The 16,490-nt window shown below is 50.5% G+C and overlaps 1 protein-coding gene across 1 annotated transcript; it reads right to left on the bottom strand.

The window, feature by feature from the left end:
• Window positions 1-441: 441 nt before the first annotated feature.
• TTL (tubulin tyrosine ligase) lies at window positions 442-16,434 on the bottom strand. Its single transcript, XM_069009197.1, has 7 exons — window positions 16,079-16,434; window positions 12,330-12,408; window positions 10,398-10,630; window positions 7,180-7,315; window positions 6,818-7,087; window positions 5,777-5,920; window positions 442-3,525 (listed from the first exon to the last, which is right to left on the bottom strand). The coding sequence occupies exons 1-7, from the start codon at window positions 16,233-16,235 to the stop codon at window positions 3,408-3,410; spliced, it is 1,137 nt and encodes a 378-aa protein (XP_068865298.1). The 5' UTR covers window positions 16,236-16,434; the 3' UTR covers window positions 442-3,407.
• Window positions 16,435-16,490: the final 56 nt, after the last annotated feature.

Raw genomic sequence — 16,490 nt, 5'->3', positions numbered from 1 at the left:
GGGGCGCTTCCCGCCCCGCCGCCACCGCGCAGCCCCGCACCGCGCCCCGCACCGCGCCCCGCACCGCGCCCCGCCGCCACCGCGCAGCCCTGTGCCCCGGAGCTGCGCTCCTCCCGACGGGCACTCCCCGCACCAGGTGGCCCTCTGCATCCGTGTCACCCATGTTCCTCCCTCCCCCCGCCCAGCCACGTGCGCCCCAAGAACAGGAGCCTGAACACCCGCCCATCCCCATCACTCTTTGCCACTTCCGCACGCCTGGAATCCCGAACAACCCCGCTATTCCACAGCTCCCACCAGTGCCAGGCCAGCCCAGGGGGTGAGGCCATTCCCGGGGTCCCGCACGGTGAGAGAGGGGGAACGCACCACAGGCACCCACAAGAAGGGTTCCCTGGGGACTTGACACCCCAGGGACCCGCTGCGCCAAGGAAACACCACAGGCTGTGGGGTTTGCATGTTTTAATGATGGTTTAGGAGAGATGTGGATAGATGTGAGCTCACCGGAGAGCCGGGAGCTCAGGCATTCGGCAGCCCCACATGCACATGCTGACGTGAGAGCAGCTGGGCACACGACCCCGAGCCCGACGGGCAGCCAGCTGGCCAGTGCCCCGGGTACCCCACATCCTCCCAACACCAGGGTTTCCCAAGGGCTGCCACAGCAGACGCTGTCATGGAGCATGGTTATGAACGGCACAGAGTTGCTCTCCTGGGAGAGAGCTGCCTGTGTAGAACAAGAAATGCTGGGAGCAGGGACATGCAAGCAGTCCTGAAGGGCACTGGTCACAGTCACCTGGATGAAATCAGAGTTTGAGCCTTTCTTAAGACTTCTCCGGCATTCTCCATGGACTGTGGGCAGTCACCAGATTTCAGCAGAAGCACATGACTAACTTGTATGGAACAAGCCACATGGGAGTTACCTGAAACCCAGAGTCCAGTGGGACCAGACCCTGCTGGACAACGCAGCTAGAACACCTGGGCCAGAAATTCTTCATGGATGACATGAAGGGATACAACTAAGACTAGAGACATAATGCAATATGGTAGGTGTCTTCTGGAAACCCAGCAGTATCCTGGGTGAAAGCTCAGGAAAGAGAGTAAGACCTTTTCTATTGACCTTTTAGCTGAAATAAACTAGAAAACATTTATTGTTGTATATTCCTAAAAAAAAGAAACAACCAAAAGTCTCACAGGGGCTTGCGAGCATCACTTGCAAGGTGCACCCATGGCTGCAATGCCCAGGCCTCAGCCACACACACATCCTCTACTCCACCTCATAGCTAATATTTTGGGCAAAACTTTAGGCACTGTGCTCTCTGTCCTTTATCATTTACCTTCTGTGCTTTACTTTGAGGGGCACTTTGAGAGAAGGTGGAAATTACACATTTTCCTCCAGAGGATGTTGCTTATTCCTGAAAAATTCAGCAGAGGATTAAAGTGTCCCTGAAACATTACCTCCCCCAAGCCCAGCTGGAAAGGCAGGGTATGAATAGCTGCATTGTCTGTGGTTGTGGCTCTACCACCAAGCATTATCTAAATTTCCCTTTTGAGGAGAAGGATGGGTCTAGCACCCCAGAAAACGAGCGTTTCTCAGTTCACTGTGATGGGAAAATCTTCTGTTCTCATCTGCCTCGGAGCTTATGAGAGCCCAGCTGTGACCTCAGGCACATCCTGGATGAGAGCAATTGCTCTGAGATCTTCCCACTGCTGGGCAAAAAAGGTGCAGTTTTTAAGCTCACCTAAGCTAACATGAAAATGTCAGTGGAGATGTGATGAACTTTGCAAGCTGAGTAACAACTCTTAACAGCCCACATTTTACCTTGGTGTGTTACCACCACACTTTACCTGGACTGCAGTGAAATTCTGACACCTTTGTGCTATTATAAGGTTAGAAAACCCAACCAGTCCTTCCCCCACACCCTTCTCCCTGCTTATCACCCAGTCCTTCCTGTCAGGATTGTTTGCTGCATGAAGAACTCTGAAACCTCCATCACAAGCAGAGGTGAGTACACCAAAGTGCTAGGTTCTTCCGAGGAAGGCAGAAATTCCATTGCTTAATTCACTTCCCATTACATACAGGCAGCTTGTAATCTCCACAATGTCTTCTTGTTTGTTAGTTACAGGGAACAGGAACCAGCTTCTTTCCATGACCATCTCTCCCTGCCAGAGGGATGTGCTGGGCTCACACTGGAAATTCAGATACACTTCACAAGGTGGGAAACATGACAGGGATTTAGGTTATACTTGCAGCAGACGTTAGCTCTGAAATTCAGAGACCTCAAGGAATTTAACCTCTCCTTATCCTCAAAGCACCTGATTTCCCAGATGTGTGGCAAACAGGAATCTCTCTCTTGGTCTACAAAACCTCACCCACCTTCCCCCTAGCTAAGATCAAGTTGTGGACTGTGTTCAGTGCAGAAGATTGCAGTTATTTGTCAGATGGAGAAGAGTAAAATTGGCTAGATCAAATGGGACTTGGGTAGAAAGGTTTCAGGTTCAAGCCTCAAGTAAAATATGAAGGTGAAAGCTGAGAGAAGAGCCTAAATTCACTGCAGTGCCTCAGAAGAAACTGGGATCAGGTTTCTGCTACTTGAAACACTCAGTACAAAGTGATGCTGGAAATCCTACAGCCCGCCGGTGAGCTCCGAGGGGGTCTCTCTACCTCTTTTAAGCAGAATCCAACTGCCTCAGACTGGGACAGACACTGATTCAAATCTCAATACGAAAAAGGATAGCTATAAATAAAGAAAATTGCCTTCCTTGCTTGGGTTAATTCACCACCTGCAGTTCAGCACCCTTTTGCCAGCCACTGCCTGGGTGTTCAGCCCACCAACTTGGAAAATAACCTAAGGAAACTGACTTCTTGGTGTTCCCGGTTTTAGGCACCCTTCGATGCCAGAGAGTTTGCTCCTTTCTATGTAACAGAGCAGGAACAAAGGAAAGGAGTCACCTATTTGGAGCCGAGCTAAGGCACTAATGATGCAGTAGGTGAGGAAAGAATAAACACAGCGGGAGGAGGACAACTCCATCGTTCTCTTCACTCGATTCCCTTAAAAAACCCAATGTTATCTCTATAGAAAAGGAGGAGCTAATACAGCATTACAGTATCCCTGCTGGGGTTTCATTTTAAGGTTGTTTTGTTGTTCTCCCAGAGAGATTTGTTTCAGGTATCAAAGTCACAGGAGCTGTTTCTAAAGTGGATTTTGGTGAATGCAGGCAGAGTTATCTGAGCAGCTCTGGCTCATCGCAGCTCTGTGAGGATGCCTGTTTTGTTGTTTTTCCCTGTGGTCTCCCAGAAAATATGAAGCCTGTCTCTATCACTTTTTGGCATGTTACTGAGATAAGCCACCAAACTGTGCTGACCCGGGGGGTGCAGTCTGTCCCTGTTCACAGCAGTGGCAGTTGTGTTGTCATCACAGCTTGATGAAGATCGATGATGACTGGCTCATCTTCTGCCCAGTGTCGTTGAGGGGGAAAACGCTGGAGATGGCTACATCCACAATTCCTTGGCAGAGCTCTGCATACAGCTTCCTAAGAGATGAGAGAGAGAATCAGATACCCAGGCAGGACAAACCAGCAGACCCCCGGCCAATTTTTATGTAGGAATGCATTTTCCCAGCAGGATCTACAAGATCCTATTCCCATTAAAAGGAGTTTCAGGGTGGCAAACAGGAGGAGTGCAGTATCTATTCCACCTCCTCCCTATTTACACCAAAAACTATATTCTTTTTCCATGGTGATAATTCCCAATATTCACAAAGGACCAAAAAACCCATTATATGTTTACAGTCAGGTCAGGCTTCTGAGCAGAGGCTCCACACCCTCAGGCCCCAGACTTGAGTCTCCACGAGATGCACAGGGGCAGAAAACATCTCAGGGCTCCCTGTACCAGCCTTCCAACTCAGGGAGTTGGGATTTACTGCACCAGACCCTGTTCACAAGGGAATGTGCCCCAGAGGGGCTGCTCTGATGCATTCCTGGTTTGATGAAATGTGCTGGGGTGCAGCTGTACACATCAGCTTGTGACCAGGCACAGGGGCTTCACAGGACCCTCAGACATGTGGGATGTGTTTCACCATGGCACAGCTCGTGCACAGAAGGATTAGGGAGAAGAGAGACAAGGTGTTTGAGGTGAGTTAACAACAGCTTCGTTTTCTGCTGGAGGAAATACACGTGTAACCTCCCTGAATGTGCTGGCATCTGGGACATATTTAGTACCACAGCTGTTTTTCCCAGGATTAACATTGTCTTTTACTACATGGCACTGGGGCTATGTGACAGTTAGATGTTTTTTCAGCTCCTGGGAATGTTTTTGCTTTCAGCAGCCAATTTTTTTCCCTCTTTAAATGGAAGCTGTGTGATACGAGTGCTATAAATTAGAGTAACCCTGAACAGAAGTCACAAATAGCCAAAATCTACCTCAGCTGCTTTCAATCTTCCACGTGCCCAACAAAGCCCTTGCTCTTCCAAGAGGCACAAAACAAACACGGCACTGCTGCAATCCAGATCCACCCAGGAACAGCCAAATTCTACCCACACAGCAGCACAGGGAGGTGCAAGGCAGTATTGCACCCTGATGCACACTGTGAACAGGGCATCCTGGACACAGAAAGCTCCCCAAGCTCTAGCCCTGAAAAGGCTGCTGAACAGGCTGCCTGGTAGGTTTGACCTCCATTTTTTGTCTCCTGTTAGTGATGATTTAATCTAATTTAATCAAATCTAATCTGATCAAATTCTAATGCAGTGGTGTACGGCCTGTTCTGTTTTGCTGGTTTTTTTTTTTAATATGATACAGATGCTCACTTAGCAAAAATTTCTGGTCTCCTGCAGTTGTCTCAATCATGTAATATAGCACCTCCCACTGTGCCTACACAGAGATGTTCATGGCCAGGGCTGTTTGGCTGTTCCAGCCTCCCTGTGGCTGCTGGAAGAAGCTATAATCCAATCTCTGTGATACCAAAAGGGTTAATTCAATTTTTACTGTGCCTCTGAACTCTTAGCAGAGAAACAAAGCATGCAAAATCTGCTTTTCTACCAAGGACAGCTGGAAGATAAGAAGACATCTGGCTCAGGAATGCAGGCACAGCCAAAACAAGGACTGAATCTGGGAACCTGGGGAGGGTTTTTTGGTAATGGGCAAATTGTAATACGCATGTAGTGACTGTATATAAGCAAGCCACTTGTAAAATCATGTGAGCACATAAGGTCAGGAGTTATCCCTCATGTGACCTGAATAAATGATGCCCTTCTTAACACTAAATTGGTGTTAAGGAGTCTTTATTCCAGTTTTCAGAGATTTGATAACATCTGCAGCATCCACAGTGGGCACTGGGGTCCTACTGCCTGCAAATTTAGTCACTCACTTCCAGCTGCTGCCCTTAATGCTACCTACTCATTTAACACGTGTTCATACAAAGAGCAGTCACCAGTGGCTCCACAGGAGAGACTGAGAAACAATGTGACTCCCAAAGCATTGAATCTGCAAACATAACTTCAACCCAAGAGTAATAAAAATGACCCAAGTTGTATTCAAACCCATTTGTTAAAAACCCAGGTTAGGGCCCCATCTCACGTGTGAAAGAAGCTGGGGGATACCAAACACTGAGACAGGAGCAAAGAACCCAAACTGGCACTTGGAGCAGTGTCCAGTGTTAGCCTGAAAAACTCCCTTGCCATTCACTTTCTTTCACCTTTTTCACTTGGAGCTGGGACATAGCCACGTTTTGGGTGTCGCATGTGAATGGTGGCATCACAAGGGTATTCCAGAAGCTGATTTACTCACTGGGCACATGCTGGGGCCCCGTTGACTTCTATTAGCCAGACCTTCAGCTCCTCGTCCACCATGAAGTCGAAGCCAAAGAGCTGGAAGCTCTGGTAGTGAAGATGCTTTGTGCTGATTGCAGGCTCTATACACATAAGGCAGCTTCTGTGAAGGGAAAAGCAGAAACTCAGGGTTAAGGCTGCTGTGGACACGTGCATTGCACAGTTAAGTGACAGGGGCTGCCCTGGAACTGCCCCAAATTACAAGTTATGTCCAACACATGCCATGGTAACCAGGTCCGTGCAAGTGAGATCCCATGACCATGTAAATCCACGTGGGGACACCCCTGAGTTTACTCACAAAGAGCTGGAGAGCAGCATCCTCCCTCACTACTGGGTCAGGCAAGCTGAAAAACACGATATGCAATGCCACAGAGGGCTGCAGCAGGTCCCCAGGGAACTGCCACTGCATGCTCATTTGCCTCCAAGTCCCTCAAAGGTTATGCCATGTCTTTTCAGTGCAATCAACAGCAATGGGGTACTTGCAAAGCAAATTCCTTCAGGAAGGACTGCTTTGTCAAGACCTGGAATCTCTGCAGCACCAAGATCTCTCTCCAGGCACTTTCTATGCCCAGGAGAGAACTGGCTCTGTGTGGACTGAGTAAGATGACCTAGGCAAAAGCCATGTGCTGCTGCTTGCTGATGGTGGGCAAAGAAGCATCCAGAGTCCAGACTTGAGTCCAGCTTTACTTCCCCTGTAGCCCTTTTTTTAATCTCAACCTCTCCCAACCCTGTCTTTTGACCTGCTCTCTTCCCTTTTCATTCCATCCTTCTCCAGCCACAGCTGGCAAAACACAGAGACATGGACACATACCATTGGGGCAACTGCACCCACGGAGGTGCTTTTTCATTGAGCAGTGACATGGGTGTATTTATGGCCTTATCTTAAATTTATGCAATTGATACCCTTCCCATCTTGGTCTGCCTGCTTCCCCAGCTGGGTCCACACACAATCCCTGTCCCTGAAGGGTTATGTTCTCCTTGGCAGCAGGCAGCTGGCTACCTTATTATGTGTTTGATTTGCAGTAAGATGCTATTCTCAAGCGTTGTGTTCAGGGCATCCATCAGATACTGGTTGAACTCCTCGAAGAACATTTCATTCCCTTCCTCATACCGCCCGTAGTTTTTGGAATATTCCTTCTGAATGCAGTGATTGGTCAAGTGGCAGGTTTTGTCCTGGAAATTAGCACTGTTATACGGTTCGGAAGAGGTCCGCAGGACACCCTCTCTGTAGAGGTAGATATTATATTGATGATCCACGAGAACCCAGCTCCTAGGGGACAGGAGAACAAACTCAAGTCTCAGTGGCTCAAAAAGAAACAGCAATAAAAAGAAAACTGGTATTGCAAAGGCAGAAAGGGTTACCTGATGTCAAACTTGCGATGCCCTGGCTCTAAAAGTAGAGGATTCTCCAGGTATTTCTGAATCACATGCACTTGTCCCTGCTCATCGATGAAGTCCAGGAGCTCTGCAGCCTCCGAAGAAATCAGGATCCCTTCCCCTGGCACAGAAAGTTGAAGACAAAATTATGTAGAGGATCCTCCCACCTTTGCTGGAGTTTTCCAGGCCCCAAGTGGGCTGTGGCTCATTAGCCCAAAAAGCAACATGCAAGACCCTGTGGCCCCAGGGTTGGCCTAAGCAATGTCACATCCACTACGTGGGAACAAATCTGTGGAGGGATCTCTTTCTTACCATGCCACGGCTCTTTGGCTCCCCAGAAACCAGGCCTAATGCAAATGGGAATCAAGGGGATCTGATATGGCACGGCCTGCCCAGGGCACATCTGTAGGGGGGTGGCTGCTGAGGTGTGAGGAGATGCACAGCAGACAGGGACCTGGGCAATCAGTGAGGCAGCTGCTTGGTTTGAGGGCATTTTGTTTTCTTTTATGTCTTTTTTTAATTCCTATCTAGGCTTGGCAGGAGTAGGAGGGTGTGGTGGTGTTTGTATGTGGCACTTGATGAATTCAGTTTCGTTTTTCCCTGGTTTTCAGCAGTTTATAAAGAACACGGGGTTTGGCACATTCTCTGTAAAGATTTTTGCCTTTCTTTTTTATCTGAGGAGGAAGGTTTGTGGGTTTTTTTATCCTAGACTCAAGACTTTCTTTCCCTGTCTGGCTTCTCTGGCTGCCAGAGGCAGTCACACATGCACACTTTTGCAGTGTTGCCCTGCTCACTGAGTTCATTTATGTTATTATTAAAATCATTGCTGAATAAGGAAAAGTACTATTTTAAATTGTTCATCCATGTAGTCAGTGTTCCTGCTGTGGAAGCTCTTCATTAAAAAAATGAACTGTGCCTTTTAAATACTCCCACATTTTGGCTGAAGTTGTCACTGTTCATTTCTTGCAAGAGTCCAAATAGGAAATTCTGTTGCAGAGCACTGAAGAGAGACCATTTTCCTTCTGGGATTTCATAAAGGAATGGCATGGTGCCATGAGGGATAAGCCAGCTCAGGTAGAGTTATCAAACACTCCTCTGGCACTATGGCCCTTGTTGAGGCACTCGTTAACTTTTTGGACCAAACTTGATGACATAAGTCTTAATTTTGTGCTGAGTGTTTTTGAGGAAATACTGTGCAAAAAAACCCCACTCTTCGAGTGGGAATTGAAGGGATAATAGAGGTTTAGAGCACAGGCAGAGTTTGACAGGACCATCCCATGAAAAATGCTCCTAGCTATGACTTCTGAAGGTCGCTGTCAGCACAGCCCTGCAGGAACTCCCACTGCTCCATTCTCTGCTCAGCTTTCCAGCCCTACTGACCTCCCATTCATCCCAGTAGCCTCCACTAACAGGAAGTCTGTCCTCAAGGCCTTTTTCTCACCTATGCTTTATGCAGGGGGCAAGATTTTTTAGTCTCCTGATCAGAGCAGAGCAAGGCAGAACCTTGCACTGGCACAGCTTCAGGCTGTGTCCTGGGGGAAGGAGGGAAACAACATCCCTAAGGCAGTAAGGGGAGATCAGCAGGCACCCGTTCCACACTGGACAGATGGCAAACCAAGGGGAGGGTCAGTCTAACTGGGCACCCAGGCAGCAACCCAGTGAGGCAGCAAAGCAGCTTATGTGGGGCAGCTGTCCCTGCTCTCAAAGAAAACACCAAAACCTCCAGCCACAGTTGCGAACTCTTAAAACGTTTGAGTCAGGGCATCCAAAACCTTTAATTTTCCTGTTACTGATGGATAACCAAGCCTCTCTTAGACCTGTCCCAAGACAGGGGCTGTGCCTGAGCTGTATATTTCTTGGTAATTAGCACCAACAAGCTTTCTTCATCAGAAGTAATCCCCAGACATGTAAAACTTCCCTCTAGAAGATTACCATGAGACTCTGCTTTCCACTTTAATTTGCAGCAGCACACTGATGAATACAAAAGGCTACTCTGCTTTAGTGCAGAAAAGTGAGATCACACTTGCATGAAGTATCTGAAGAGTCTGAACCTCCTCAGCCTGGAGCAGACCACAGCAACTGCCTTTTCAATTGCCCACATGGGTTTTTTGCCAGTTTACCACACAGAAACACGTTCCGCACTAGCATAACAAAAGGACTCATCTGTCCTTTGTTCCTGATGAAAATACTCTTCCAATACTTCTTGGTGACTCAGCCAAGAGAGCAGAACAGAGAGAGAAGCCAGTGTGAAGGACAGTTTTATCGTGCAGCCTCCCTGCAACCAGTTCTGGCTTTCACATTCTCTTTATGCAAGACTGTATCCAAAGTGACTCTGCAAATATGAGCAATACATGTGGACTTGTTCCCTTTGAAAAGACCAGGTCCTTCCTCAGGCTGGGCTCTGCTGCACACATGGCAAGGTAAGTTTTTAAATACCACCATTCTCATAATGTGCCCATGGTAACACCGTAACTGACAGAGAGCACACAGTTATCAAAGCACTGCCTCTATAGCTGTGTCCAGCTATCTCATAGCTCATTATTTCTGTACAGGGAGTGATGGAGTGATCCTGGAACAAGGAAGAACATATTATCACTTGGGTATCTATTGTCCTATTCAGATTAAATGGACAGACACTGCATTGCTGGTCTTTGCTCTGGTACACTCCCCTGAGGTTTGGCTGCAATTTTGATGCACTGAGCTTGTGGCTGCTCAGCCAGTCTCTCAGTGTGACCATGGGCAGGCCACTGGCACCAGGCATCTGAGTCTGGTTGAAAGACAAGCAGGATTTCCACCCAGGAGAAGGCAAGCTTAGCTGCAGCATGGGGAGTTGGGCTCCTTGCCCTTGAAGGTTACTGTCCTGCCTGTTGACCACCTCCTTATATCCTGTTCTGCTCCCTCTAACCTGCTCTCCACATTCCCCTCACTTACTGGTCCCTGCTGCCTTCTCCCTGCAGCACTTTCCCACATTTTGAGGTGCATGTGTAGAGGAGTGCAGGCCCTTTCACTGCCATGCATGTTCTAGGTAGCACATGCACACCACACTGCTTGTCGGGAACCCCATGCTGGCTTGACTGGCATGCAGTTGGTGGGTGAAGCCCTTTATAGACAGACCAGCTTGGCTCGGCCAAACCCTGGGACTCTATGGATCATGTAAAGAGTGAGGAATAAAGAGAAATAGCTGCTGGTGCTGGAGAATGAACCTTTGGCACCAGCTGAGGACTTGGCGATCCACACGTTGCCTTCTTTGCCTTCCCGCCGCCTGTTGTAAGCCGCCAGGAACACTTCCCGCTCATCCGTCCTGGAGTTGTTTATGAGATGGTGAATTCCATTCTGTGCTGGAGCCACGGGGGTCTTCAAGTTTGTTGGGTAAATCACATATGACTCAGGGAACCACGTGCAGGACTCCGATAGCTCAGGGCTTGTCTTGATTAGCCTGGGTGAAGAGAGACAGGCTGTTAATCTCCAGAGTGTCCCCACCTGCACAGGGATTGTTTAATAAGGAAAGATCATCATTAACTGGGCTCTTTTGCTCGATGATGAATGGCAGCTTACAGATAGTCTGTGCTAAACTATCCTATTTTCCTTAGACCCCTGAAATTAGGGTTTCCCTAAAGATATCACGGCAACCCCAGCCCACAGCGAAGCACTACTCTTTGAACCAGAACCTGCATGCTTTCATTGAACATTTTACTGATAGCATGGATATCATGAAACTAACAGCTGAGACATTTTCATGCAACTAGAGCTTGTGGTGCATTCCCTGCATCATCTCTGCACAAGGAAATTGAGGAGGGGTGTTTGCTGACACGGCTCAAGGCAGGAAGGACGCTGTGATCATGACTGGCAAAAGGAAAGCCAGAGCAGTAATGCTCTGTGCTGGTGCTTAGCCCTTGATCCCATTCCCACTGGGAATGCCCCAGTTGTGTATGAAGACCACTGGGAACCCACAGAAAGCAAGGGCACAGCTACACATTTCACATCCCAAGGTGTCTGGGATCCCCCTGGCACATCTCTCCTACCAGTAATGTGGGGAGATGCCAGCAAATTCCTGTTAGCAGAGCCCAGGCCTGTTTTTTTTCAGAGCCAAGGGAGCTGCCTGCCTCTCCAAATGCCTGTGCTTTGCTTAAGGCCAAAAGTAGAGTTCATGAGGTGCTGACTCTTTCTGTGCATTTGTGCCTCTCTGCTGAGGTGGCAGTGAGTCAGTGGCACTCTGGGAGTTCTGGGGAATGTCATTTGTTGTCCTCTGGGTTCCTAAGTAGCTTGATGCATGGTTGACCCTACAGTTAGAAAGGTCAGCCAAGCTGCAGGGTATAAAAACAGGTGTGCAAGTGCTTTTAGCACTCTAGGCAACAGGCTAAAGGGAAATCCAGCTGAGGAGCTCTGTAAGTGCTTGTTTAAAAATACTCCTCCACTTTCTGACAAACACCATCACCACTGCCAGGAAAGCAATTGGGTAGAGGCTCTTTGCAGGGGGAGGAGAGGCCTTGGATCAGCACATGCTGTCTGCAGGACTGCATCAGTGAGAGGCAGCACAGACTCTAATGGGCAATCAAATTGCTGAAGGAGACCAAGAGCTCTGACATGAAGATATTCTAGTGGGAGCAGAGTTTGCACAGGGACGAGGGTTATTTACAATGAAAGTTCATCCACATTTCCTCAGGAGATCCTGGCATGGCAGGTCATGCAGAAATAACTCCCAGAGCTCTTCCTGGAGATGTCTCCAAGCATTTGTTTGACCAACAAATCTGATTAGCTAAAGGCACATTAGTGTCTCTTCTCTCTATGAAACAGAGAATAAAAGAAGAGGGTTTTAATTAAATGTCTACAAGGAAAAAGAGCAGCTATGTTTGGGTTTCTTTTTCCTTTAGACTTGGCTCCAATCTGATTCAATACACTCTGTGGTTTCAAGTAGATACAACTCAGTGGAAATGGCATTTCCCCTGAAGTCACAGAGAGGCCTTTGTGCACACAAACAGCTCTAGAGACCAGCCTGGGAGTCTGAAGGCAGCACATGCTAGGACACTCCCAGGGCAGCTGCTCTGTGAAATACCCTCCAAACAGGTTCAGCACTCAACAAGGGTTAGAAGAGAAGCTTCTGCCATGCCCATCTAACATTTCAGTGAATTTCTTACTTCACCAGAGATGCTTTGCGGCACAGCTTGTCTGCTCCCCTGTAGTAATTCACCAGCTGCACAAGTCCAGGTTCATGGCCTAAGAAGGGGAAACAGAGGTCAGACAAACTCCTCAGTGAATAAAGGGAAAACAGCTGCTTGGTACAAAGGACCTGTGCAGTAGGGGAAAAAAAATGGAGGCTTGTTCCTTGCCCTGCATTACAGAAACAGGCTGTAAACTGGTACTGGCTCCTGTGGTTTCTTTCATTCAGTTACAAAAAGCCAGGTAGTTACCCATTTGTTTTTAATCTGACACATCCATATTGCAAAGGAAAATAATTTTTTCCTAATTCACACTGGAAACTGGCAGCACCACCCAGAAGCGTTCTCCATCTGCTGGTGTAAGTTTTTAAGAACCAAGATTTCAGTAATTCTTAAATACAAGTGGAGGATGCAGGGAAACACACCATGACACAAAGATCACAGCTTAGCAAAGGGCTTCTTTTTCTTTGCCACGTACAGCAGGATTCCCTCTTGGACCTGGTATCACAAAACACTGGGAAACCTTGAAAGACTTGAAGTCTTGCTTCTTTCTAGCAGTTTGCAACAAGACCCATTGGACACCTGGGGTGGGAAGGAACCTCTGGGAATCTCTGGTCCAACATCTTGTTCAGTCAAAGTCTAAGTATCTCTAAAGATGGAGATCCTACTGCTTCTGTAAGTCCTTGTCCCCTTGACTATCCTGATGGCCCCTGCTATAGTCACTCCAGGGTGTTTTAAGCCTTTCTTGCACTGGGAAGTCCCAAACTGGCCCCAGTATCCCGCTGTGGGCTCAGCAGTGCCACAAAGAGTGCTAAACAGACGGGTACCTCCTTACCAACACTGGACTTCACACCACAGTCTTCCTGCCTTCACCTTTTCACACTACAGAAACACTTGTGCTCAGCTGGAAGCTCTCTGGAGGGACCAGAATCCTGAAAAAGGATTCAGAGTTTTACTTATCCTCCTTGGTGCTTGCCTGGGATAAAAGGCCTGGAGCAAACATCACCTTAAATACCAGGCAGCTGCAAGATCACAGAGAGTGAGTATCTATTTTCAGTCTGAAAGTCACTTCCCTGGCCTGGGTCACTTTTATTCACAGATCTTTAAATACAAGATAGCTGAAAACCATCCTGCAGAAAAGATCTGTAACTTCAGGCACTTCAATGTGCAGCCAGCATGGCCAGGTTTTTGTTTTTTTTTTCTGAAAAGAAAATAATAAAACCCCTCATATTTTCTTCTGTTTCCAGTTTATCCTGGGAAGACACATCCTCACTGGTTTCCTGAGCATCACCACGGAGCAGTGGGCTGCAATGTAGAGTTGGGTGGCCAGCAAAGAGGGACCACGAGGCAGGAAGGGAAACTTCTGGGGCACGTTGTGAGGTCTGTGCCATGCATTTAGTGGGATTAAAAAGCTGCCAAGGCACTGACTGAAGTGGCAATCTTCTCCTGGCCAGCACAGCACAGAGTCCAGCACGCCCTGCTACATGAGGCCTCTGCAGCCTCTTCCTCCTTTCCATCCCCTCAGCACAAACTGCTTTTCTGCTGGACCCAGACACATCTTAAGGGTGCAATCCCCCAGGAATTAGGTTATCAGTGAGAGCTACAGAGGTCCCTGCAGCTAGGCAGAGACAGTGGTGCATGCTCAGAATCCCCACTTCTCTCCGTGATCCAGCTTAGGCCCTGAGGAATGCAAATCCCTACAGTTCCCCAAATTAATGTCTGCTTCCACTGAGTAGAGCCCTTAGGAAAACCAAGCCAGCTTTAATGCAACAGTTGCTCAGGAAGACGAACCAGAGAAGATACAGCTTTTTGGAAAATGTACCAAAATAACCATGTTATTTTTGGTCTGAATCTACTGATTTCAGGCAACCAGTTCCTGCAATCGGAGGATGGTTTAAAGAAGCTAGAGCCAAAGCATGGCCCCTTCTCCACAGGTTATAGATGTGTCTTGGCTGTGAGAAACAGTTTGAGTTTTTGGGCATCCCATGGCAACACATGCTGAAAGGCTCAGTGAAACCCTTCTATCACCCCAGGACACTTTTGGAAGATGGAAGGGGTGAACTAGAGATGGCCACAAGCCCACCATGGCTGGATGTGCTGTGCATGTCCATCAAAGAACTGCACTTGTTCTGCAGTGAGGGCTGATGCTCACAGGTCCTCCATGCTGGGCATGTTAAAGCACAGGTCTGCCTGCTGTGCCTGCTGCCAGCCCGTGTGAGCATCCTCACCGCCTGAGCCTCTCCTGGTGCTTCCCTGCCTGCTTCCTGCTGCAGACACCCCAGTGCTGGGAGGTGACCAGATGGCATTGCCATGTGATGGGGACTTTCCACTCACAAATGTGGAGGAGACAAGGGAGAGGTGCTGGAGCTGGTGACTTGCAAATCTGAAAGAGCAGCCAGAGATGAGTCTCTGCTGCAAGAAAGGGGCTGCAAAGCCATCCTGCACCAGAGCTGCTGGAGTGAGGGGGCTCGGCCTGTTCTGATGTTTCTCCAGCCAGAAGCAGTGCTGCAAAATCACCCCAGAAAGAAAGAAACCAGGACCGAGATGACAGTGCATCCCTGCTCCCCGCCACACCCTGCAACACTGCCAGTGCCTGGCTTGGCTCCCCCTGCTTGTGGGCACTCTCCCTCCCTGCTCCTGGGCTCTGCACCATCCAGCGGGGCAGAGGGCCAGGGTGGCTGTGCCATGGGACAGGCTGTGCCGTGGGACAAACCTGCACAGGGCAGCTCCCAGAGCCCTGCATGTTGGCAGGGTGACAGTGGGGGCCAGGTAGCAGGGGAAAAGGTGGTAGGGCAGGGGGTGTATGGGGCCCTACATACACAGGGCCTCTGGAATTGCCCACACCTTGCTCCAGGCAGGGACTAGTGCCATCACCCTCACCAAGCCCTGCAGAGGCACATCCCCACCAGCCTCAGCTCTGGAGTGAAGGTTTGAGCGTGCCCGGCTTAGTCCTGTTCTGCCTCCTGTGTCAAACAGCAGAAACACCCCCATAACACATAAGCTCAGCACCGCAGTGTCCCTGCCCAGCACCCGGCAGGTGTGGAACCACCGCGACCCCACAAGCGCACGCTGTTTGTCTGAAGCCCCCTGCAGTGGTGCAAACAGCCCCAAGGGCACTGCCGCAGGGCAAGGAAGGCAGTCCGGGAAGCAGGGGCTGCACCCGGACGAGGGGCCGGGATCCTGAGGTCTGCAACTTGTCACAGGGGGGTCTCCGGGTGCCCCTTTCCCACCCCCGCCCCTCCCACTGCTGCACCACAGCTCAGGCCTCAAGCTGGGCGGGGGTGTTTTGGGGAGCACCGGTGAAATCACTCTCCGGGAGCTGGGGAAGGGGATCCTTCGAGGCCTGGCTGGCGTCAGCAGGGCCCGCAGAGAGCCCTGCCGGGGGTCAGGAGGCGGCTGCACAGAGATCCCGCAGTGCCGGAGCTTTGTTCGGGCGCCGGAGGCCGGGGTGGCCGCCGAGCCGCAGTGCCAAGGAGCGCGGGTCAGGGAGCCCCGGGGACAGGGAGCCGCGGGGACAGCGGCAGGGCGGCGAGCGGGGCTGGCGGGCACCGCCTCCCGAACCGCGGGGCTTTGCCGGGGCGCGCCCCGCCCGTGCCCACAGCGGTGGCGGAAGGCTGCGGCGGGGGACACCGGGGACGGGAGGGCACAGTGGCAGCCACAGACCGAAGAGGACCAGGGAGAAGCCGGGCCCTGCTGCCGGCGGGGGCGGGCGCGGGGAGGACCCTTACCGAGCCTGCCGAAGGGGAGCCGGTTCCTCTCGCCCAGCATCAGGTTGAAGCGGGGGTTGTCCCTGCGGAGGCGCCGCCACTGCCCGCTGGCCAGCAGCAGCCGGCTCACCTCGGTGTACACGCTGCTGCCCTCGTCCCGCACCACGAAGGTGTACATGGTGGCGGGGCAGGGGGGAAGGGGCTCCCCGCCCTACCCCCGGCGGCTCATGGGGCCCCGCCGCAGCCCAGGCAGGGCCCTGCGCGGCCGCCGCCGCCCGGCCCGGCTCCGCATGGCCGGGGCCGCCGCCCCCGCTCCCCGCCCGACAGCCTGCCCAGGCGGGGACTGACCCGGAACCAGAACCGCCCTCCTGATCCCGGTCCTGATCCTGATCCGATTCCTGCTGCTCCTCCTCCCCGCCCCGTTACGCCGTGC

This window comes from Aphelocoma coerulescens, chromosome 3 (genome assembly GCF_041296385.1).
Source record: "Aphelocoma coerulescens isolate FSJ_1873_10779 chromosome 3, UR_Acoe_1.0, whole genome shotgun sequence".
NCBI classification, from domain to species: Eukaryota; Metazoa; Chordata; class Aves; order Passeriformes; family Corvidae; genus Aphelocoma; species Aphelocoma coerulescens.
This window is presented reverse-complemented; position numbering and strand designations above follow the sequence as displayed.

Excerpts from the sequence above, each read along its gene's own strand:
- TTL (XM_069009197.1), bottom strand. The coding sequence starts at position 16,235 with ATGTACACCTTCGTGGTGCGGGACGAGGGCAGCAGCGTGTACACCGAG. Across the intron at positions 7,088-7,179 it reads CATCGCAAGTTTGACATCAG|GAGCTGGGTTCTCGTGGATC; the intron begins GTAACCCTTTCT and ends CCTGTCCCCTAG. Across the intron at positions 5,921-6,817 it reads CAAATCAAACACATAATAAG|AAGCTGCCTTATGTGTATAG; the intron begins GTAGCCAGCTGC and ends TTCCCTTCACAG.